The sequence below is a fragment of the Scyliorhinus torazame genome, chromosome 10, assembly GCF_047496885.1.
Source record: "Scyliorhinus torazame isolate Kashiwa2021f chromosome 10, sScyTor2.1, whole genome shotgun sequence".
In the NCBI taxonomy this organism is placed as follows: Eukaryota; Metazoa; Chordata; class Chondrichthyes; order Carcharhiniformes; family Scyliorhinidae; genus Scyliorhinus; species Scyliorhinus torazame.
In genome coordinates, this window is record NC_092716.1 from 51,538,143 (window position 1) to 51,563,313 (window position 25,171).

The following is a 25,171-nucleotide window of genomic DNA, read 5'->3' on the forward strand; positions in this document are numbered from 1 at the left end:
TTTTAATTAAGTGGCAAAAGGGTCATTTTGTGCTGCAGAGTTTGATACATTTTCTTCTCATTTTCAGAATACAGGTAGCCCAGGAAGCCAAGTTTCCGTCTGGGACTTGGTTTGCACAGCAGTTAACATCTGCTGTAGTCATAAGATGATACAATATGCAGTAGCAAGTAGCAACAACTTCTTCAGATAGCATCCTCAATTATTCTAGGGTCACCAAGCCACAGAATATGCCATGATCGCAGGATGAGGAGGCAGGCCCAAAGTCTATCTCAGTCAGAGAATGGGGATCTAAAGTCATTCTGAATTACATGCTAGCAGATTAGCCAACTGAGCTAACTCTAGCCCCTGGTAACAACAAAGATGTTCATATCCAATGACTATTAATATTTAACAAAAAACAAACTTCTTTCATACAATCTAAACAACACATCAATTTCAAGCATTGTCATTTCAGATAAATCAGCAATGATATGAAATGATTATTATATGCAATCAATAATGATATAATACAAGAAAGCACTATCATGAGATGTGGTCAAACCAGATCAGAAAACATGTAGTTTTGAAAGTGAACAAATAATTAATATTGCTAACTAATCTTTTAGATTATTTTTTCAGTACATCAAGCATGCAAAAATATAAATAAAACTGATAGTCCAATGTACCTTGGCCTCTCTGGAGAAGGGTCTGGACTACGAGGGGGAGGGGTACGGGGAACAGCGGCTCTGGGAGCTATGGTGGCTGCAGGAACCAAGCCATGAGCTATGTGTTTCTAGACAAATGATCAAACACTTGGTTAGTCAAGTCAACAAAAAGCATGGAAAATATACAAAACTAATGAAATTATGGTTACAGTACTGGATCAGTATTAACAAAAGAACATTAGAATATATATTAACTGATGGGATGTGGGCATCATGGGCTCGGCCAGCATTCATTGTCCATTTTAATTGAGATGATGATGGTGCGCTGCCGTCTTAAACCACTAGAGTGCATGTGCAGTTTGAATACCCACCATGCTGTGAGGAAGGGGGTTGCAAGAGTTTGACCCAGTGACAATGAAGGAACAGTGATTATAGTTCCAAATCAGGATAGGAGCAGGAGTAGTCTGTTAAGAAATCCACTGAAGTTACCTGTGAGTGTGTCTCAAAACCCTGAAGATAACTTGAAACAATAATTCTTAGTGGTGTATATTTGCTTGGATTAATGTGAGGAACAATGTACAACCCAGTGAGGAACCTGCCCAGTCGTTGTGTAAACAATTAATAAAGAATATTTATTCAAGTAAAAGAAAATTGAAAAACACGACAAAAGACTAATATACACTATGAGTATATTGATAACTAAACACACCATTTTATCTGAAGTTGCCTCTTGTTCCAATAACATACTCACATTCCCTGAACTCACTGAGACACCCCTTTTCCCAAGCAACATCCAATTTTAGTAATTCTATATAGGTCAAATTCAACTAATAGTTACCACACAATACTGCTTAGTTGACCAAATTTGGGAAAACGTCTCTTCCTGGTTCAGCAAAGGCACAAAACTGCGTCTTTTAAAGGAGAATATCTGCAATCTGCTGTGTTCTAAATATTAAATGGAACAGGCCTATGTGGTATTACAGACATCTGATCAGCTTTCAACAGTGGCGAAGAGACTGAACCAGAGCCATAACATTTTAAAGTTTTAAGACGGTGCAGAAAGATTGCTTCGTTCCGGTGTGATAATACAAGAGATAGGGTGTGGTTATTTTATAAACACAAATAAAACAATATTTAAACTTTTAAAATTCAACTCTACTGCTAATAGATTACATGTAGTTTCTTAACCTTAACACACTAGTTCCCATTAAACAGCACTTTACAGGCATGGAACTCTTGTGCACTTATACTGGCAGACAAAGATAACACTTGCATTTCTGAAGTAATATTTCTTCTGTTAGGGAAATTCGTTTAGAACCCTTTTCAAAAGCCTGCCTCGGTGGCAACTTTCATGACCTCTCTCGGTCGATTTTGAAAGCCTTCTCCTGTGTAACTGTTCAAAACAGCATTCTTGCTCTCTCTCTATCTCTCTAAGCTCCGCCCAGCCCCTGAAACAAAGGCTTTCTGCTGGGGTTTCCAGGTTTGAACCCATCAGAGTTATCATGGCTGTTTGATTGCACACTTCTATAATGGGCTAATAGCTGGTGAGACAGGAGCGTCCTGAAGAACAATGGACCTGAGGCATCCTGTGAATTCCCACTAATGGGTTTAAGTCTGACTGGTGGAATGTAACTCGGCCAAGTGTGGGTGTATCCCTCTGACTCTGTGTTAGCAGGTTTTTCTCCCCCCTCAGTCTGTTTAATCTCTAAATTGCCTGTTACATTGGGGTCTAATTTCTGGACCCAATTTCTTTATATCCCCCTTGCGTAACAATGGCTTGGATCATAAATGGAACTGGCCTGCCTGACTGTTAGATGGAAAACTAGCCTGCTTCCCCAATGAGGGTGCTAGCAGTTATACTGTTCTATCTCTTTGATATTCCACCCCGTGGGTTTGGCTGTCTACATCTCTCAAATTCCTTACCTTTAAAAGTTTTCATTTGTATAGCCCCACTGATCTCTTGTAACCAAGGTTTCTGATATGGCCATTCACACCCTGAATGTCTCTAGATTCCAGCTACTCTTGTTACTGGGCAAATTGCATCTCATTATTCTGCTAGATGCCTTTTAGTCTTATTACTTGTCTTTTAAAGTGTTTTCATCTCAAATTCACTGTTAACGTCGTTAATTTCCATTTCCCAAAAAGCCGATCAGAAAGAGATCAGAAAGCAGGGAGGGAAGTTGGGGAGATCAGAAACCCTAGGTGCGGGGTGCAGATATCCCATGGGGTGTCTATCTGGATCGGTGCAATAGTTATCCAGAATTTAGAAGACGTTTCAATCCTTCTAACGTGTTCTGTGGAACAATTGTCCAGAGAGAGTTTGCACATCTGGGCAATTGCCGTGCAAATCTTAACCTGGGAACTTCCGATGGGAACTCGAGTGCATCTTCGGGATACGCCCAGTCCACGCTGGGGAGCTCAGAAGTTAAGGTCCTGTGACTCTATTGACCATTTGTTGAACTAAACATTTGTGAACATGCATGAAATCCCTTCTGTTTCACTGGCTAAGTGCCATTTCTTCTTCCTCAAAATCAATAGTATGTATTTTTTCTCCACTTTAACTGGTCATTTTCTACTTTTGTGATTAGTGAGTCATATGACAGAAATCGTTCTCCTCCGCAAACAGAATTTACCCTCTGCAGCAACATAACAGCCCAATCACTTTTTTAGCAAAACTAAATCTTCAGGTTACAGCCACCAAGACAGTTTCACGTTTGCAATATATCACTAAAAATGAGCTGCCATATCATGAAGAACAAACTTCAATCATTCACAAAAGCACAATTTTTCCCCAAATACTCTAGGCCCATCAGTTTCCCAAGGCCCAACCCACATTTTAAAGCCAAACATTAAGAATTTATATGCAGAACGCAAAGGCATGAGCTTGCTCATGACTTCGTCACACCTGCCTTCCAGTGTCTGTTCCTTCAGCTCTCTAGTCAGTGTTATCCACAACTACTTTCTCCTGCTCACCTCCTCTTGTAGCTCTAATCCAATTCAGTGAAACTACTGGAAAAAATGCAGCAGTTGCCAAGCACTGAAGGAAAAGGACACAAATCACAGAGATTGCCTTAATGTTTGAATGATGGCAGCTCTTCAAAGTTAAGAGGTGAAGGAGGTAATTTGACTCAGTGATTTTATCTTCCACAGAATAATAATCTCCCTATCATGGAACTAATTATTTTGAAGGACGCCAGATTTTGTGCTTCCCAGCATTCTAGGTATAACTCTCATTCTCTGTGATGAAGTGCTTTCTGGCAGTAGCTTAGAACTTGGCCCTTTTCAGATGCAGTGGATTAACTTTTTGAAATCCACTAAGTATCTTCTATATTTCAATAAGGTCCCATTTTATTCACCTCCCTCGAGATTGAATTATCTAAGTGTTTCCCACTAACTAGGAATCAGCATTGTGGTCCTTCTCCGCACTGCTTCCCAGGATTGGATGATTCCTTTGTCAATTGATCAGCAGGATGGATTACAGAGTATGGAGTCCTTCACAGCTCAGAACAAGATCTCTCAACTGTTGCAGTGGAAATGTTCTTGCAATGAAATGACTAAGAAAAAGGAAAGGACAAAAGCAAAATACCGCAGATACAGATGCTGAGAACCTGAAATAAAAACACAAAGTGCTGGAAATGCTCAGCATGTCTGGCAGCATCTGTGGAGAGACAAACAGAGTTGATGTTGAGTCAAATTTGACTCAACGTGTCAACTCTCATTCTTTCTCCACAGATGCTGACAAACAGTGAAGGATCTTGGAGGCATATGAATTCACAACTGAGCACCCCTGTAAAGAATTAAGTACCAGCTAAGTGTAGAACCAGATCATCGGCAAACAAATTGACATCCACCAATAATGGTGGCTGCCAACTTTGAATTAATCATCTTAACTTATCTAAGATAAACCTCAGAAACACATTCAGCCTAGCTGCATTTAAGGTATAAAAGCCATGCTTTCCTCACCCTATCATAGACAGTAGAACATTGCCAAGAAGATTCTAAATAAGTGTTCGGAAGGTTTCTAGAAAGAAGATAGCTGAACGGTTATAAAGAACTTTCAAAGCAGACCTGCAAAATGCAAAGACTGTTAAGTTTAGTCAAACATGAAACTTGTAAATTATTTCACAATTACTAGCTAATAGCTTAAGTCTCAAGCTAACAATGTAATGTACAGAGAGATAATGTACATGCAGGTTAAATAAACTAGGATATGACAACAACAATCAAAGAAAGAAGGCAAATACTAAGGATGTGACAACAACTGGTGATGGTGATTCACCAAGAACATCTCAAAATAAGCTAGGCATCCAAGAAGAAAGCAATACTACTGCAGTTATTGTACTAAAAGAAACAGTCCATATAAAACACAAAGAACAAGGAACAATACAGACAGGAAAAGGCCCTTCGGTCCTCCAAGCATGTACCAGTCATAATACTCTTGGTCAGAACCCTCAGCATTTCCTTGTGCCGTATCTCTCGATACCCATCCTATCCATGTATTTGTCGAGGCGCCTTTTGAACGCTGTTAATGTATCTGCTTCCACAACAGTCCTGGCAGCACGTTCCAGGCACTCACCACCCTCTGTGTAAAAAACCTGCCTCAGACATCTCCTCTAAACTTTGCCCCACGGACTTAAACCTATGCCCCCTAGTGACTGACCCCTCCACCCTGGGAAAGAGTGCCTGCCCATCCACTCTATCCAAGTCTTTCATAATCTTGGAGACCTCTATCAGGTCACCCCTCAACCTCCATCATTCTAATGAAAATAGTCTGAGTTTATTCAGCCTCTCCGCATAGCTAACACCCTCCAGACCAGGCAACATCATGAGACACTCCTCTGCACCCTCTCCAAAGCCTCTACATCCTTCTAGTAGTGTGACAACCAGAATTGTGCGCAATATTCCAAGTGCGGCTGATAGAATCTAACCTTTTTATATAGGTAAAAAGGGTTCAATTTGAACAAATGAAATGAAATCGCTTATTGTCACAAGTAGGCTTCAAATGAAGTTACTGTGAAAAACCCCTAGTCGCCACATTCCGCCGCCTGTTCGGGGAGGCTGTTACGGGAATTGAACCGTGCTGCTGGCCTGCCTTGGTCTGCTTTCAAAGCCAGCGATTTAGCCCTGTGCTAAACAGCCTCTATTTAAAGAAATCATTATATTTCATATTATAAAATGGCTGACTGCTTGAAAATCTGATAATAAATACTGCAAACGTTTGCAGTATCAATTTGAAAGAAAAGCTTTTGTATTCAAGAATTTGGAGTTGGCTTATGGCCATTGCGTTTTCCAGCTGATATGGAATAGAATCAGATATGAAGGTGCTGTGGCTACCTAGGTCAAATTGACCCATGAAAACTTACATGAAAAGTCCTTTGTCTTAAGGAAAGAACTGGATGACATCCAGGAGCGTGTTCAGGATAACCATATACCATTACATGATAACTATAGAAAATTGCCCTACAAAAGAATGTGCGAAAGCAACTTCTTGGGATTACTAAAATTATGTTTCGACTAAATGACAGGCAATTGTGTGATCAAATTAGAATTATAGAAGATCTCAGACCAATCAAAGCTTTGAAGGGACCAGACTTCATAGATAATAACAGATAATAATTTCCATAAAAAGTTAGGTTTCTGGATGATAAGTCAGTGCTTTTTTGCTATGCTTCCAAGCTTATGCTATCTGCTTGTGCTGTGAAATCGCTATTCTAACTTAAACTGCGCAGTGTCTATTTACTGTGCATATTATTAATGTATCTTGAATTCAACCTATCTGTAATTGCGAGAGACAATCATTTAAACAAAGCTTCCTGCAGGGCTGAGTTGAAAACGTCTTAATAATCTGTAAGAAAGCCAATCGTCAGTAGACACAGCAAATTAAAGTGGCTAATTGATGTTAAAACCCAATTTAAGTTCAGTCTGTTCAATTAGTATATGTGCGGCGACATTGAAATATACTAACGAAAAGAGCAGAATTTATCAGGGCCTTACCAAGGTTCTATACAACTGTAGCATGACTTGCCAGTTTTTATACACGATGCCCCGTCCAATGAAGGCAAGCAATCCTTATGGTTTCTTGACTACCTTGTTCCCTTCTGTTGCCACTTTCAAAGATTTGTGGATCTGTACGCCCAGAATGTATTAATCTGACAGCTACATTGTCCTACAAATCGTTTATGTATACTACAAACAAAAGAGGCCCCAGCATTTTTCCCTGTGAAACACTAGTCACAACCTTTCATTCAGAAAAACACTCTTCGACTGCTACCCTCTGCCTTCTGTGACCTGTAGCCATGTAAAATGGCTGCGTTCCGATTAATCTGGCCAAAACCCAGTTGAAAACGGCTAACCCGAAAGACTGCTGGGAAAAGCAGCCAAGAAGACACAAGCAGGCAGCTGCAGACAGTTTTGCATATTAGGCTCTGGGAAGGCAGCCCAGATCGATACTCAGGGCTATCAACAGCCCATCAACCCAGGTATTCGCAGTTGCATTCAGGACTGTTTGCAGCCCATCTATTCAGACATCCACAGTTAAATTGGCTATCCCCGGGAACAATTGCAACATATTAGCAATTGAATACCGGGCCAGACCTGTCGGCGCCTGCAGTGGCCGAAACAAAGACAGGTGAGCGACCACCCCCCCGATCGAGGAATCGCCTCACCATTGGACACATCGACCCGAGAGATTGGGGACAGATCCAATCACTTGGGACTCAGGGTCAAGGGCCGCCCCGGGATGCGGGAAGCCCCTGGGTCCTATAAAAGTGAGGGTCCAAGTTCAGATCTCTCTCTCTCTCTCTCCTCTTCGCCTGCTCGAGACCTTCGCAAGACCAGCCACCGGCAACTGTAAGTTTGAATCCAGCGATCGCTATCCGGTAGAGACACCTAGCCACCGACCTGTAGCAGCCTTTTGAATCCCGCGGGCCAGATCTGATTGGACAAGCCATTCGTTTCCCTGACCTGGTGGGCTCTTCCTAAAATTAAGTATTGGCCAGTAGTGATAGGTTTATTATATAGAAAGTAGTATTAGGGTATTAATATTGCTTGTTGTATATAATAAATGACCATTGTTTTAATCCTTACTAAGCGGTGTGCTGTATTATTAATCATAACCTGAACTTGAACCACGTGGCAGTATCATAAAGGTACCTGGCGACTCATGAGCAAAGGTGACGTAATCAGAGCAAATAGACTAAAGCTAAAAAGAGCAACAGACCGAGCCAGTTCTGCATTCATCTTGCCACCTCACCTCTGATCCCATGTGACTTCACCTTTTGTACCAGTCTGCCATGAGGCACATTGTCAAAGGCTTTACTGAAGTCAGTGTAAACAATATCCACCCCACCCTCTCCTCATCAATCATCTTTGTCACCTCCTCAAAAAATTTGATCAAGTTAGTGAGGCACGACATCCCCTTCACAAAAGTCTATTGCTGATGAGCCCATTGGTTTCCAATCCTGTCCCTGAGAATTCTCTCTAATAATTTACCTACTACCGACGTGAGGCTTACCGGCCTAGAGTTTCCTGGATTATTCCTGCTACCTTTCTTAAACAGCGGTACCACATTAGCTATTCTCCAGTCCCCTGGGACCTCACTTGTAGCCAATGAGGATACAAAGATGTCAGTCAAGGCACCAGCAATTTCCTCCCTTGCTTACCACAGTATTCTGGGGTAAATCCCATCCGGCCCAGGAGACGTATCTACCTTAGTGTCTTTTAAAACACCCAATACCTCCTCCTTTTTGATGTCAACATGACCCAGACTATCCACACACCCAACCCAAGAATCATTTTCCACAAAGTCCTTTTCTTTGGTGAACGCCAATGCAAAATACTCATTTAATACCTCACCCATTTCCTCTGGCCCAACACACAGACTCCCGCCACTGTCCCTAAGTGGTCCAATCTTTTCCCTGGCCATCCTCTTGCTTTTTACATATGAATACAAAGCTTGGGGATTCATCTTAATCCTACTTGCCAATGACTTTTCATGACCCTTCTTAGCCCTCCTAATTTCCCACTTAAGTACCTTCTACTTTCTTTATACTCAAGGGTTTGATTGACCCCACCCTCTAGACCGTAGAAAAGCCTCTTTTTTCTTTTTGACAAAGTTCACAATATCCCTCGATATCCATGGCTCCCTAAACTTCCCATACATATCCTTTGTTCTCTTAGGAACGTGACTTTCCTAAATCCTAATTAACTGTCGCTTGAAAGACTCCCACATGTCCAATGATGATTTACCCTCCAACAGCCGCACCCAATCCAAATTCTTCAATTCCTGCCTAATGTTATTGTAATTTGCCTTTCCCCAATTTGGCACCTTAACGCAAGGGTTATCCAAATGTACCCTAAAATGTACAGAATTGTGGTCACTACTCCCAAAATGTTCCCCTACTGAAACCTCAACCACCTGTCCAGGCTCATTCCCCAATACCAGGTCCAATACTTCCCCTTCCCTATTTGGACTATCTACATGTTGCATCAAGAAGGCTTCCTGGATACACCTTACAAACTCTGCCCCATCCAAGCCCCCAGCACTGAGTGAGTGAGTATAGCGGAAGTTAAAATCCCCTACCACAACAACCCTGTTACTTTTGCACCTATCCAAAATCTCTCTACCTATAAAGAACAAAGAACAAAGAAAAGTACAGCACAGGAACAGGTCCTTCTTCCCTCCAAGCCCGCGCCGACCATGCTGCCCGTCTAAACTAAAATCTTCCAGCATGCTGTATGCCTTCTTGACTATCTTCTCCACCTGTGTTGTCACTTTCAGTGACCTGTACACCTAGATCTCTCTAACTGTCAATACTTTTGAGGGTTCTACCATTCACTGTATATTCCCTACCTGCATTAGACCTTCCAAAATGCATTAACTCACATTTGTCCGGATTAAACTCCATCTGCCATCTCTCCGCCCAAGTCTCCAAACTATCTAAATCCTGCTGTATCCTCTGACAGTCCTCATCGCTATCCGCAATTCCACCAACCTTTGTGTCGTCTGCAAACTTACTAATCAGACCAGTTACATTTTCTTCCAAATCATTTATGTATACTACGAACAGCAAAGGTCCCAGCATTGATCCCTGCGGAACACCACTAGTTACAGCCCTCCAATCACAAAAGCACCCTTCCATTGCTACTCTCTGCCTTCTCTGACCTAGCCAGTTCTGTATCCATCTTGCCAGCTCACCCCTGATCCCATGTGACTTCACCTTTTGTACCAGTGTGCCATGAGGGACCTTGTTAAAGGCCTTGTGACCTCTTCGATAAACTCTATCAAGTTAGTGAGACACGACCTCTCCTTCACAAAACCGTGCTGCCTCTCGCTAATACTTCCGTTTGCTTCCAAATGGGAGTAGATCCTGTCTCGAAGAATTCTCTCCAGTAATTTCCCTACCACTGACGTAAGGCTCACCGGCCTGTAGTTCCCTGGATTATCCTTGCTACCCTTCTTAAATAAAGGAACAACATTGGCTATTCTCCAGTCCTCCGGGACATCACCTGAAGACAGTGAGGATCCAAAGATTTCTGTCAAGGCCTCAGCAATTTCCTCTCTAGCCTCCTTCAGTAATCTGGGGTAGATCCCATCAAGCCCTGGGGACGTATCTACCTTAATATTTTTCAAGACGCCCAACACCTCGTCTTTTTGGATCTCAAATGTGACCCAGGCTATCAAAACACCCTTCTCCAGACTCAACATCCACCAATTCCATCTCTTTGGTGAATACTGATGCAAAGTATTCATTTAGTACCTCGCACATTTCCTCTGGCTCCACACATAGAGTCCCTTGCCTATCCTTCAGTGGGCCAACCCTTTCCCTGGCTACCCTCTTGCTTTTTATGTACGTGTAAAAAGTCTTGAGATTTTCCTTAACCCTATTTGTCAATGACTTTTCTTGACCCCTTTTAGCCCTCATGACTCCTTGCTTAAGTTCCTTCCTACTTTCCTTATATTCCACACAGGCTTTGTCTATTCCCAGCCTTCTAGCTCTGACAAATGCCTCCTTTTTCTTTTTGTCGAGGCCTACAATATCTCTCATTATCCAAGATTTCCGAAATTTGCCGTATTTATCCTTCTTCCGCACAGGAACATGCCGGTCCTGAATTCCTTTCAACTGACATTTGAAAGCCTCCCACATGTCAGATGTTGATTTATCCTCAAGCATCTGCCCCCAATCTAGGTTCTTCAGTTCCCGCCTAATATGGTTATAATTAGCCATCCCCCAATTTAGCACATTCACCCTAGGACCACTCTTATCCTTGTCCATCAGCACTTTAAAACTTCATGAATTGTGGTCACTGTTCCCGAGATGCTCCCCTACTGAAACTTCTACCACCTGGCCGGGCTCATTCACCAATACCAGGTCCAGTACAGCCCCTGCCCTAGTTGGACTATCTACATATTGTTTTAAGAAGCCCTCCTGGATGCAATTTACAAACTCTGCCCCGTCCAAGCCCCTAGCACGAAGTGAGTCCCAGTCAATATTGGGGAAGTTGAAGTCTCCCATCACAACAACCCTGTTGCTTTTAATCCTTTCCAAAATCTGTCTCCCTATCTGCTCCTCTATCTCCCGCTGGCTGTTGGGAGGCCTGTAGTAAAGCCCCAACATTGTGACTGCACCCTTCTTATTCCTGATCTCTACCCATATAGCCTCGCTGCCCTCTGAGGTGTCCTCCCGTAGTGCAGCTGTGATATTCTCGCTAACCAGTAGCGCAACTCCGCCACCCCTTTTACATCCCCCTCTATCCCGCCTGAAACATCTAAATCCTGGAACGTTTAGCTGCCAATCCTGTCCTTCCCTCAACCAGGTCTCTGTAATGGCAACAACATCATAGTTCCAAGTACTAATCCAAGCTCTAAGTTCATCTGCCTTACCAATTATACTTCTTGCATAAAACATATGCACTTAAAGCCGCCAGACCCACTGTTTTCAGCAACATCTCCCTGTTTGCTCTTCCTCAGAGCCATACTGGCCCTATTCCCTAGTTCTCCCTCAATGTTTTCACCTTCTGACCTATTGCTCTGGTACCCACCGCCTTGCCATACTAGTTTAAACCCTCCCATATAGCAAACCTCGTGGCCAGGATATTTATGCCTCTCCAGTTTAGATGCAACCCGTCCTTCTTATACAGGACACATAACCGGATGAGCACCCAGTGGTCCAGAAAACGGAAACCCTCCCTCCTACACCAGCTGTTTAGCCACGTGTTTAGCTGCTCTATCATCCTATTTCTAGCCTCACTGGCACGTGGCACAGGGAGTAATCCCGGGATTACAACCCGAGAGGTCCTGTCTTTTAACTTTCTGCCTAGCTCCCTGAACTCCTGCTGCAGGACCTCATGCCCCTTCCTGCCTATGCCGTTAGTACCAATATGTACAACGATCTCTGCCTGTTTGCCCTCCCCCTTCAGGATGCCCGCAACCCATTCTGAGACATCCTGGACCCTGGCACCAGGGAGGCAACATACCATCCTAGAGTCTCTTTCACGTCCACAGTAGCGCCTATCTGTGCCCTGACTATAGAGTCCCTTATGACTATTGCTCTTCTGTGCTTTGACCCTCCCTGCTGAATAACAGAGCCAGCCATGGTGCCACTGCTCTGGCTGCTGCTGTTTTCCCCTGATAGGTTATTCTCCCAACAGTGTCCAAAGCGGTATACCTGTTCGAGAGGGGGACAACCACAGGGGATTCCTGCACTGACTGCCTGCCCCTTCTGGTGGTCACCCATCTCTCTGCCTGCACCTTGGGTCAGACCACGTCGCTATAACTCCTATCTATGACGCTTTCCGCCACCTGCATGCTTCTAAATGCATCCAATTGCTGCTCCAATCGAACCACGCGGTCTGTGAGGAGCTGCCATTGGTTACACTTGCTGCAGATGTAGTCGACCGGAACGCTGGAAGCGTCACAGATCTGCCACATCTCACAGTTGGAGCGCCGCACCCCGCTGAGTGACATTTAAGCACTAATTAAATAACTTAAAATAAACACTTGAATTATTGTTAGATTGAGTTACAATTAACTATATGGCCCTGACGCTAGATGATTTTTACTGTAAAATTAAATGCTAAACACCGATCACTGCCCTCAGGTTTAGTTATTCCACTATCTAGTCAAGCAATTAGATTTGTTTTGCAATATATATTTTTTTCAAATTTAACAGATTCCCAACCAGCCAATCAGGTCACAGCTTTACTGTGATGTCACTTCAGTTTTTCCCCCCCACACAATTTGAAAAATAATAAAAATAAAAATCACTTACCTTCCCATGATGCTCTCTGGTTCTCTCCCTGAAGATTAACAGTTACAGGCCAGAAGAAAGAGAACAAATTGGTAGGGAAAAAGCACCTTCTCCCACTCTGCACCGAATTACCTCATTGGACCAAATTACCAAGTTCCAATTCCCACTCTGGATGTGTCTCACTCACTCAGGATGTGTCTCCTTCACCTACGCAAAGCTATCTGCTCCTCTATCCCTCCCTGGCAGTTGGGGGGGGGAGCTGTAATAAATCCCCAACATTGTGATTGCCCCCTTCCTGTTCCTGAGCTCTACCCAAATTCCTTCATTGTGTGAGCCCTCCAAGATGTCCTCCCGTAGTACAGCTGAAATATTTTCCTTAACCAGTAATGCTAATCCCCCATCCCTTTTACATCCTCTATCTCCCTTGAATCATCCATATCCTCCAACGTTCAGCTGCCAATCCTGCCCTTCCTTTTACCACGTTTCTATGATAGCCACAACATCATTGTTCCAAGTACGACTCAGTGCTCTAAGTTTATCTGCCTTACCTGCCATACTTCTGCCTTTGAAATAAATACACATCAAACCACTGTGTTTGAGCAGACAGGATGATGTTGTTGTTCTCTCATTTGTGTTCTCTATTTCCCCTTCAGTTATTACACCTTCTAAGCTAACAATCTGAGTCCCACCCATTGCCATACTAGTTTAAATCCTCCTAAGTGACTCTAGCAAACCTCCCAGCCAGGATATTGGTGCCCCTCCAGTTTAGGTGCAACCCGTCATTCTTGTCCAGGTCCCACATGCCCCAGAAGAGATCCCAATGGCCCAGAAATCTGAAACCCTCCCTCCTACACCACCAGTTTAGCTATGTATTTAGCCACGTTAGACATCCTTGACCCTGGCACCAGGGGGCCCTGGCACCAGGGGGGAGGGGGCGGGGGGGGGGGGGGTGCAGCAACATACCATCCTGGAGTCTCTTTCACGTCCACAGAAGCGCCTATCTGTGCCCCTTACAAGAGAGTCCCCTATAACTATCGCTCTCCTGCACTTTGTCCTCCCCTGCTGAGCAACAGAGCCAGTTGTGGTGCCACTGTTCTGGCTGCTGGTGTTTTCCCCTGATGGTCTATGTCCCCCCCCCACAACAGTATACAAAACAGTATACTAGTTAGAGGGGGACAGCTACAGTGGATTCCTATATATTATGTTCCAGTCTCAAAGTAAGAGCTGAATGCGAAAATCAGTCATGTTGAATATAAATTGCACACTTAACCATATTGCAAATGTAGACATCAAATTAATATGGTTAATCAATTCTGTCAGTAAGCAAAATTCCAATTAAAGCTGAGATATTCTGGCACATGTAAAGATCAAAAACTTATTGTAAGTCTCAATGCTTCAACTATGATAATAGCTCAGTTATGATAGATGTTATTCAACCACATAATATTAGTTGATGCATCCGCATCCAATTTCATCCATGAAAGCTGACATTTAGTTATATTACTTTCCAGTTGAAATTGATTTGGGTTTGTGGAACTGTTAATACAGTTTGGATAAGGTAGAGAACAAAGGTGAGTCACTTTGGTATCTTATAAATGATAAATGCCAAACCTAACTCTCTTTAGTAAAAGTATCAGAAAGGGGAAAATATTCATCAAACACATTTTATTAATATTCTGCACACATTTTATGGATTTGCAAATCATTAATCTTGAATTTACCCAATTGTCATTCATAACTCCTCCCTCTAATCCCTAATTCAGGGATTTTACTAAATGCAGAGAAAATAACTACTTTTCCCAAGCAATCATTACTCATAGAGAAACATCTCAGCATTTGCAGCAAAATTAAAATACCACGGTTGCTGGAAATATGAAATAAAACCAGAAAATGCTGGAAAAACACGGCAGGTTTGGTAGAATCTGTGGAAAGAGAAACAAAGTTAACGTTTTAAATCTGTATGACGCTTCTTCAGATGTTAACTATGTTTCTCTTTCCACTCATGCTGCCAAACCTGCTTCATTTTTCCAGCATTTTCTGTTTCTATTTCAGTATTTATAGAATGGTGGCAAGCAGGGATGAAAGGAGGCGAATATAGTGAGGAGCCAAAAGCATATTCAGTTTAAGGAAGTTTTTGAAAACAGAGTGTTAAGCTAGCGGTGCAAAATTTGAACGTTTTAGCAGGTGGAGGTGTTGAAGATACAGCGACTATTGGTGGAACGGGAACAGTTTGCGCTTTCTCCCTGTATCTGTGTGGATTTCCGAGTGCTCCGGATTCCTCCCACAGTCCAAAGATGTGCAGGTTAGGTGGATTGTCCATGCTAAATTACCCCTTAGGGTGGGGTTGCAGGAATAAAGAACAAAGAACACTACAGCACAGGAACAAGCCCTTCGGCCTTCCAAGCCTGTACTAGTCACGATACCACTCTTGGTCAAAACCCTCAGCACTTCCCAGTGCTGTATCACTCTATACCCATCCTATCCATGTATTTGTTGAGATGCCTTTTGAACGCCGTTAAATATATCTGCTTCCACAACCTCCCCTGGCAGCGCATTCCAGGCACTCACCACTCTCTGTACATAAAACCTGCCTCGCATATCTGTGCGAATAGGATGGGGATTGGGCCTAGGTGGGGTGGTCTTTCGAAGGGTCTGTGCCGACTTGATAGGCCGAATGGCCTCCTTCTGCACTTTGGGATTCTATGATTAAGAAGTGGGCTGGTTTAGCTTCGTGGGCTAGACAGCTGGTTTGTGATGCAGAACCAGGGCAGCAACGCGGGTTCAATTCCCGTACCAGCTGAGAATTCTGAATTCTCCCTCTGTGTACCCGAACAGGCGCCCGAATGTGGTGACTAGAGGCTTTTCACAGTAACTTCATTGCAGTGTTAATGTAAGCCTACGTGTGGCAATAAAGGTTATTTATTTTTTTATTTACTAGAAGGCTAGAGAAATGCACTAAGAGAGAAGGAAGACACAGATAAAATGACAAATAAAAAAAAGAGTAAAGACGAAGAGAATAACAAAGAGAGAAACAAGATAAGTGAGAGTAGTAAACAGTAAGAGAACAAAAAGCTCACAGTAAGAGATAAAAAAACTGTAAACGGTGAAAGTAATGCAAATGTAGACTGACTACAGAACATATTTTCTCCACTCAGCCACCATATTTCTTGACGGTAGTTTATCCGGAAACTCTAAAATGAGCCCACATGCTGCACTGATTGACAAGCAACATCAACAGAGCAAGTCTGATCTAAGCCTCAAATTCCCAATAGCTGCAATGATGGATACACAAGGTCATTAGGTAGTTCTAAAGCTTTCCTCCCTTCAGCCAGCTATTTGGCACCAATGCATTCTATTTTGCAGTATACACTCTTCCCTTCAGCAATATTAGAGCCTTTTGCAGGGCGTTCCACACAGTTCAGAACCCTGGGGAGGGCCAGTTGGGCTACAAGGCCAGCATTCTGGGTTCAATTCCCATACCAGCTGAGTTTATTCATGAAGGCCTTCTCAACCTTGCCCCTCACCTGAGGTGATCTTTAGGTTAAACCACTACCAGTCAGCAGGGAAAGCAGCCTATGATCATCTGGGACTATGGCGACTTTATCTTACTGCAAAGATCTACCAGACCCTAAGGTGGTGCAGTGGTTAGCACTGCCACCTCATGACACCGAGGACCTTGGTTTGTTTCTGGCCCTCAGTCATTGTTCGTGTGGAGTTTGCACATTCTCCTCTTGTCTGAGTGGGTCTCACCCCCACAACCCAAAGATATGCAGGTATGTGGATTGGCTACACTAAATTGTTGTTTAATTGGGAAAAATAAAGAATCAGCCACGTTAGACATCCTTGACCTGGCACCAGGGGGGGCAACATACCATCCTAGAGTCTCTTTTACGTCCACAGAAGCACCTATCTGTGCCCCTTACTATAGAGTCCCCTATAACTATCGCTCTCCTGCACTTTGTCCACAGGGTGTTTTCCCAGGCAAGAAGCATCTCTGAGCTTCCACATTCCCTTCAACCACTGATCGATTTTTCTTGAACTTGTAGGGCTTTATTCTTAACCCTCTTCCAACCCTGCTGAGAAGGCCATCATTGTTTTACGATAAGAAGGTCTAACTGACTGAGAACAATTGTGAACCGACTCCCATCTGCTTCCATACTACGACTCCAATACCGAAGCCAAACTTTATTTTCCTGACCCTAGATCCATGATATTGGCAGCCATATTGCACTGACAGCAGAAACTGTTGCATAATAGAGGGGATGTGAACTAAGAGCTAATGAGGTCAGCAAGTATAGAACTGAAGGGTGGACAGTAATTGGTTTGGACTCCAATATCAGGGCTTTTAATGAAGTCATATTTCTGGAGGATCAAACATGGGAAGCCAGCCAAGAGTACACTGAATATCTAAATTGAGAGTTAATAAAAGCATGGTTGAGGAGTTTAACAGCAGATGAGATTAGGTGGGGCAGAGAGGGACAACATTAAAAATGAAAATAGGTGTTTTTGGAGGTTACAAACAGCCTGGTTCTACACGAGACAGTTGACAGGGAGAGGGGGTGAAGCTACCAGCTAGGGGATGGCATTAGGCGCAGGAACCAAAGACAATGATTTTGATCTTCCCAATAGTTAATTGGAAGAATTTTGTACTTATCCAGTACTGGATGACAGATAAACAATTTGACAATTTAGAGGCAGTTGAAGGGTCAAGAGAAGTGATGAAGAAGTAGAGTTGGGTACTGTCAATTTACATGTGGAGATTTTAGGCTGTGTTTTCAGGTGATGTCACTAAGGGACAGCATGCAGATAAGAAATGGGAGGAAGCCAGAGGGAGATCCTTGGGTGACACCAGAGGTAATAATGTGGGAGCATGTGGGGCTGGATTCTCCGATCCTGGGGCTAAGTGTTGACGCTGTCGTAAACGCCAGAGCATTTTACGACGGCGTCATCTGGCCCCTAGGAACAGAGATCCTGCGCCGCAAAGAGGGCCAGCACGGCACTGGAGCGCTTCACACCAATCCAGCTGCTGATACGGGCGCCAGCACAGGCAGCGTGAGTCTGCACATGCGCGCCACAGCCAGCGCATGCACGTGGGTTGCCTTCTCCGCGCCAGCCCCCAGCACCATTGAGGAGCCCTACATGGGGCCAGCGCGGAGGAACATAGCCCCCCCCCCCTCCTCAGGATTAGCCCGCCTGCCGATCGGTAGGCCCCTATCACAGGCCAGGCCACCATGGAGGATCCCCCCCCCGGAGACAAATTCCCCCTCCCCCACACCAGGACGGCCCCCGCACCATGAACATCAAGGTGCCACCGGGCAGGACCACACGCAAACGACGCTGGCGGGACTCGGCCGAACTTAGCCCGTCGAGCGCGGAGAATCGAGCAGCCCCCGTCCGGCGCCATTGACGCCGACTCTCCGCAGAATCGGCAGTCCGGTGTCGCGGGATTCGCAGCCCCCCCCCCGGGCGATTCACTGACCCGGCGTGGGGTCGGAGAATCCCACCTATGGTTCTCTAAAAGTATGGAAACAAGTGAGTGCACTCATCCTGCTGGACTGTTGGCAGGCATTGTGGGAAGCTGGTATGTTGTCAAAAGCTGGTGACAGATTGAGAAGGATGAGGAGAGATAGTGTATCCTTGCCACAATCACATAGGATGTAATTAATGACATTGATGAGTGTGTTTCACATAGTGACAGTCTCGGAAATCACGCTGGAGGATGCAAACATGGAGTTCTGGGAAAAATAGGCATGGATTTGGGGAGCAACAGCAGAGGGGCGAAGAACTGTTCTTTTTGAAGAAGGGTGATAGCAGATTTCAATAAATTCTCAGCGTCAAAATCACAACTCCATCCACTTTGGAGCCAACATGTTCCCTTGCTGTGTCACCAAGTTGAACTTTCGTTACTCCAAAACAATCGTATAATCAAGCAATACGAATAATGCAAATCCTTATACGGAAGAGAATATTTTTAATGTAAAATCACACTGACGTTGGCTGCTGCCTCGAATTTCCTGATCTTGTTATGAAGATTCCTAAATGAGTGAAACTACTGTGATTGAATAAAAATCTACAGCAGCCAGTTAATTATATTACTTTCCGGAGTGACTGTTAGAAGCGGTTAACTGGCAACGACGTTGTCATGAAACGCATCCATTCTGAGTGTGGAGGAGAAATAAGATCTCACTTACAAACGCCATTTTATCCTTTCTTCCAGCCCTGAATGGCATTTTGATTTGCTGTTGGAACCCCGGCTGTCCCGCCGCAGCCAGCTAGTAAAACACCATTTACTGCGGAGTCCCGTCCACAACAAAACTTCGCACCAACTCCCAGACACTTCCAAATAAAACCTCATCCCATTGGGCCAGGGGACAAGACCCATCCAATCGCAGCCGGCGGTGATCATCAGAGCAACAGGGGCCGTTTGAAATCAAGATCCTTCTCTGTGATTGGGCACGGTGAACGTCCCGCCCACCCTTCATGCTGATTGGGCGGAGTCTCCTGCGCTAACGTGATTGGCCGCCCCTCCTGTCACTTATCTGCCCCCTCCTCCTGTTGTCCTTCTGGGTCCTTGGGCTGTTGTGAGGGCAGTGCCACTGAGCTCGTTCAGAGTCTGATATTCTCAAGCATCCAGTATTATGATTGTTGTCAAGGTCTTAGTAAATGGCTTGAATAAGTTACAGTAAGAAGTCTTACAACACCAGGTTGAAGTCCAACAGGTTTGCTTTGAGTCACACACGCTTTCGGAGGTTCACCCGAGGAAGGAGCTGCGCTCTGAAAGCTAGTGATTTGAAACAAACCTGTCCACTTTAACCTGGTTGTAAGATTTTTACTGTGCCCACCCCATTCCAACGCCGGCATCTCCACATCGTGAATAAGTTAGATTAGAAAGGCCCAAGACGGGCAACGAAGAACGACTTGCAGGTTGCCCAGAAGGAAAAACTAGTTCAGAAACGTGGAAATGCAGAGTACCAGTAAAACTTGCCTTGAACCCAATGGAACTCCAGTATTACTGATTTTTACTGGGATTTTTAGTTTGAATTGATATTTTCCCCCATTCTGAGTAGGTGAATATATTATTGTGTGGCTGTGCCAGAATGGTGACACAGGTGATGCCTCCCACAGTTTACCTTGCACTGTTCTTGTGTGCTGTAGCCACGCAGGATTAACTTCTGGCATCCTCTCCTCTCTCCTCACCCCCCCCCCCCCCCCATTGCATGTCAGTACAGGTAAAGAGGCAATATGTGAATGGCTGCACATTCTGCAGTGAACAAACCCCGGCCTGGGTTGCTGCTGCTGACCACCTCCTAACGCTCCGCTAGAAAGTCTAGGAATGGTTGCCACCGCCTGAAGAACCTTTGCACAGACCATCTCAAGGCAAATTTTACTCTCTCCAATTTAATGAACCCTGCCATGTCGCTGATCCAGGCTTCCACGCTTGGGGGCCTCGCATCCTTCCAGTGGAGCAGAATCCTCCGCCGGGCTCCCAGGGATGCAAAGGCCAGAATACCGGCCTCTTTCGCCTCCTGCACTCCCGGCTCATCCGATACCCCAAGCAGTGCTAACCCCCAGCTCGGCTTAACCCGGGTGTTCACCACCTTAGACACTGTCCTCGCAACACCGTCCTCGCAATACCCCTCCAGAACCCTTCCAGTGCCGGGCATGCCCAGAACATGTGGGTGTGATTTGCTGGGCTCCCCGAGCACCTCCCACACCTGTCTTCCACCCCAAAGAATCTGCTCAGCCTCGCCCCTGTCATATGCACTCTGTGAAGAACCTTAAATTGTATCAGGCTAAGCCTGGCGCAAGAAGAGGAAGAATTAACCCTACCCAGGGCGTCGGCCCATGCACCCTCGTCTATCTCCTCCCCAAGCTCCTCCTCCCATTTACCCTTTAGCTCCTCCACTAAGGTCTCCCCCTCCTCCTGCATCTCCTGGTAGATCGCCGAGACCCTGCCCTCTCCAACCCACCCCCCCGAGAGCACCCTATCCTCGATCCTGAGTGCTGGAAGCAGTGGGAACTCCCTCACCTGCCGTCTTACAAATGCCCTTACCTGCTGTGGTATTATAGGTATTACGGTACCTGGTAGGCTGAAGCACCATTGGTGGAAACTGTATGCTTTCTATTGGTTAGGAAGTATGGTAGCTCCGCCCTGCTAGGCGGGGTATAAGAACCCGTGCCGCCCCAGCAACCGTCATTCTGTACCTGAGCCGCTGGGGAAAACATCTAGCTTATTAAAGTCTTCAGATGGACTACAACCTCGCTTTAGTGGTCATTGATCATGCATCAATTTAATAAGCTAGTTTCTTTAAGAAGAAAGGAAGGAGCTCCGAATCAAGCTGGAGTGTCTGCAACTTAGCCCCCACGCGGCGAACTCAGCGGCAATCTTTAAGCACTGGCTGGCGTGCGTTAAAGGGTATCTCGGGACGGCCGAAAACGCACCCACGGGAGAGCAGAAACTGCAAGTCCTGCACTCAAGGGTGAGCCCGGAGATTTACACCCTCATCGAGGAAGCGGAAGACTTCGATGCAGCAATAGAGCTGCTAAAAGGACACTATATTCGCCCGGTAAACCAGGTCTACGCCCGGCACCTGCTTGCAACAAGGTGACAAGGCGACAAACCCCTGGGGAATCGCTGGAAGAATTCTACCCTGCACTCCTGGTGTTGGGAAGAAGCTGCAGCTGCGCGCAAGTTTCGGCGAGCGAACACATGGAACTCTTAGTCCGGGATGCTTTCGTGGCAGGTATGCTATCCTCACAAATCTGCCAGCGACTGTTAGAAAAAGACACTCTGCCAGCTGGGGGACTGGAGAGTGAGGGAGACGCGGACAAGGGACTGGCCCAGAAAAGGAGATGGATAGTCGGCGGGGTGGGGGGGGGTGAGAGTACCTCCAATCCGGCTGATAACGTGGAACGTGAGGGGCCTGAATGGGCCGGTGAAGCGGGCTCGAGTGTTCGTGCACTTGAAGGGACTGAAGGCAGATGTGGCAATGCTCCAAGAGACACACCTGAAGGTGGCGGACCAGGTCAGGTTAAGAAAGGGATGGGTAGAACAGGTATTTCAAGGGACGTGGGTGGTATTGGTAAACGTATACGCCCCGAACTGGGATGATGCTGGATTCCTGAAGCGCATGTTGGGGCGCATTCCGGACCTGGAGATAGGAGGACTAACAATAGGAGGGGACTTCAATACGGTGCTGGACCCAGCACTGGACCGCTCCTGATCAAGGACGGGAAGGAGGCCGGCGGCAGCCAAGGTACTTAAGGGGTTTATGGATCAGATGGGGGGAGTGGACCCATGGAGGTTTGCAAGACCGCAGGCCAGGGAATTTTCTTTTTTCTCCCACGTGCATAAGGCTTACTCCCGGATAGATTTCTTTGTTCTGGGCAGGGCGCTCATCCCGAGAGTGGGGGGGACGGAGTATTCGGCCATAGCCATTTCGGACCATGCCCCGCACTGGGTGGAACTGGAGCTGGGAGAGGAGAGGGACCAACGCCCGCTGTGGCGGCTGGATGTGGGACTGCTGGCCGATGAGGTGGTGTGTGGGAAGGTGAGGGGGTGTATTGAAAGGTACTTGGAGGCCAACGACAACGGGGAGGTGCGAGTGGGGGTGGTATGGGAGGCGTTGAAGGCGGTGATCAGGAGAGAGCTGATCTCCATCAGGGCTCATAGGGAGAAGATAGAGGGAATAGAAAGGGAGAGGTTAGTGGGGGAGATCTTGCGGGTGGACAGGAGATACGCAGAGGCCCCGGAGGAAAGATTACTTGGGGAAAGGTGACGGCTCCAGACGGAGTTTGACCTGCTGCCCACGGGCAAGGCGGAGGCACAATGGAGGAAGGCGCAAGGGGCGACTTACGAGTACGGGGAAAAGGCTAGACGGTTGCTGGCGCACCAGCTCCGTAAGAGGGCGGCAGCGAGGGAAATAGGGGGAATCAAAGATGGAAGGGGAGCCACGGTACGAAGTGCAATGAAAATAAATAAGGTATCTAAGGACTTTTATGAAGAGCTGTACAGATCCCAGCCCCCAGGGGGGGAAGGGGGGATGAGGCGATTCCTGGACCAGCTGGGGTTCCCGAGGGTGGAGGAGCAGGAGGCGGTTGGTTTGGGGGCACCAATTGGGCTGGAGGAGTTGAGTAAGGGTTTGGGGAGCATGCAGGCGGGGAAGGCCCCGGGGCCGGACGGGTTCCCGGTGGAATTCTACAGAAAATATGTGGACCTGCTGGCCCTGCTACTAGTGAGGAACTTCAACGAGGCAAGAGAGGAGGGAACCCTGCCCCAGACAATGTCGGAGGCGACAATCTCCCTGATCCTAAAGCGAGACAAGGATCCACTGCAATGTGGATCGTACAGGCCGATTTCGCTCCTCAATGTGGATGCTAAGCTATTGGCGAAGGTACTGGCCACTAGGATTGAGGACTGTGTCCCGGGGGTGATTCACGAGGACCAAACGGGATTCGTAAAGGGCAGGCAGTTAAATACCAATGTGCGGCGGCTCTTAAACGTGATAACGATGACATCGGAGGAGGGAGAGGCGGAGATAGTGGCAGCTATGGACGCGGAAAAAGCCTTGGACCGAGTAGAGTGGGAGTACCTCTGGGAGGTATTGCGCAGGTTTGGGTTCGGGGGAGGGTTTATTAGATGGGTTAAGCTCCTTTACAGCGCCCCGGTGGCGAGCGTAGTGACAAACTTCGGCTGTACCAAGGGACGAGACAGGGGTGCCCCCTGTCCCCCCCTGTTGTTTGCGTTGGCGATCAAACCCTTGGCCATATCACTTAGGGAGTCTCAGAAATGGAGGGGGATAGTCCGCGGGGGAGAGGAGCATCGGGTATCGCTATATGCGGATGACCTGCTGCTATACGTGGCGGACCCAATGGAGGGGATGGTGGAGGTCATGCAGACTCTGAAGGAGTTTGGAGAGTTTTCGGGCTACAAGCTTAATGTAGAGAAGAGTGAGCTTTTTGTATTACAGGCAGGGGGGTAGGGGACCTGCCGCTGAGGAGGGTGGAGAGGAGTTTTCGGTATCTGGGGATCCAGATAGCCAGAGGTTGGGGGGCCCTACATAAATTGAATTTGACGAGGGTGGTGGAGCAAATGGAGGAGGATTTTAAAAGATGGGACATGCTCCCGCTCTCGTTGGCGGGTAGGATGCAGTCGGTCAAAATGGTGGTCCTTCCTAGGTTTTTGTTCGTGTTTCAGTGCCTCCCCATCGTGATCACCAAGGGCTTTTTCAAGAGAGTAGGTAGGAGTATTACGGGGTATGTGTGGGCAAATAAGACCCCGAGGGTTAGGAGAGGGTTCTTGGAACGCAGCAGGGTCCGAGGACGGTTGGCTTTGCCAAACCTAGAGAGTTACTACTGGGCAGCAAATGTGGCGATGATCCGTAAGTGGGTTATGGAGGGAGAAGGGGCGGCATGGAAGAGGATGGAGATGGCAAAGGAACGAGCCTGGGGGCGTTGGTAACGGCACCGCTGCCGCTCTCGCCGACAAAATACACCACAAGCCCGGTGGTGGCGGCAACATTAAAGATCTGGGGCCAGTGGAGAAGACACAGGGGTGCAATGGGAGCATCGGTGTGGTCCCCGATCAGGGGTAACCACCGGTTTGTCCCGGGGAAGATGGACGGGGGGTTCCAAGGCTGGCATCGGGCGGGGATAAGAAGAATGGGGGACCTGTTCATTGACGGGACATTTGCGAGTCTAGGGGCACTGGAGGAGAAATTTGAGTTACCCCCGTGTAATGCATTTAGATATATGCAGGTGAGGGCTTTTGTGAGGCGACAGGTGAGGGAATTTCCGTTGCTCCCGGCACAAGAAGTTCAAGATGGGGTGCTCTCGCGGGTATGGGTCGGGGAGGGCAAGGTATCGGAAATATACCAAGAGATGAAAGAAGAGGGGGAAGCACTAGTAGAAGAACTGAAAGGTAAATGGGAGGAGGAGCTGGGGGAGGAGATTGAGGAAGGGCTATGGGCCGACGCCCTGGGTAGGGTTAATACCTCTTCCTCGTGTGCCAGGCTCAGTCTGATACAATTTAAGGTGGTTCCAGAGCGCATTTGACGAGGGCGAGGCTGAGTAGGTTCTTTGGGGTAGAGGATAGATGTGAAAGATGTTCAGGGAGCCCGGCGAATCATGTCCATATGTTTTGGTCATGCCCGGCATTGGAGGGGTTCTGGAGAGGAGTGGCGGGAGTAATATCCCAGGTGGTGAAAGTCCGGGTCAAGCCAAGCTGGGGGCTAGCAATATTTGGAGTAGTGGATGAGCCGGGAGTGCAGGAGGCGAAAG

The 25,171-nt window shown here is 46.5% G+C and overlaps 1 protein-coding gene across 3 annotated transcripts in view; it reads right to left on the reverse strand.

Annotated features, from left to right (window-relative positions):
- cep89 (centrosomal protein 89) overlaps nucleotides 1-19,275 on the reverse strand; it is a 174,539-nt gene extending 155,264 nt beyond the window's left edge. For 2 of the 3 annotated variants that reach the window (XM_072518099.1, XM_072518097.1), the window contains exon 1: nucleotides 19,084-19,275. In XM_072518099.1, coding sequence (XP_072374200.1) covers nucleotides 19,084-19,274 — 191 coding nt within the window. In that variant the 5' untranslated portion in view covers nucleotide 19,275. Of the gene's footprint in view, nucleotides 1-665; nucleotides 773-19,083 lie in introns of all 3 variants that reach the window. The other variant, XM_072518098.1, reaches the window with a different exon arrangement.
- Nucleotides 19,276-25,171: the final 5,896 nt, after the last annotated feature.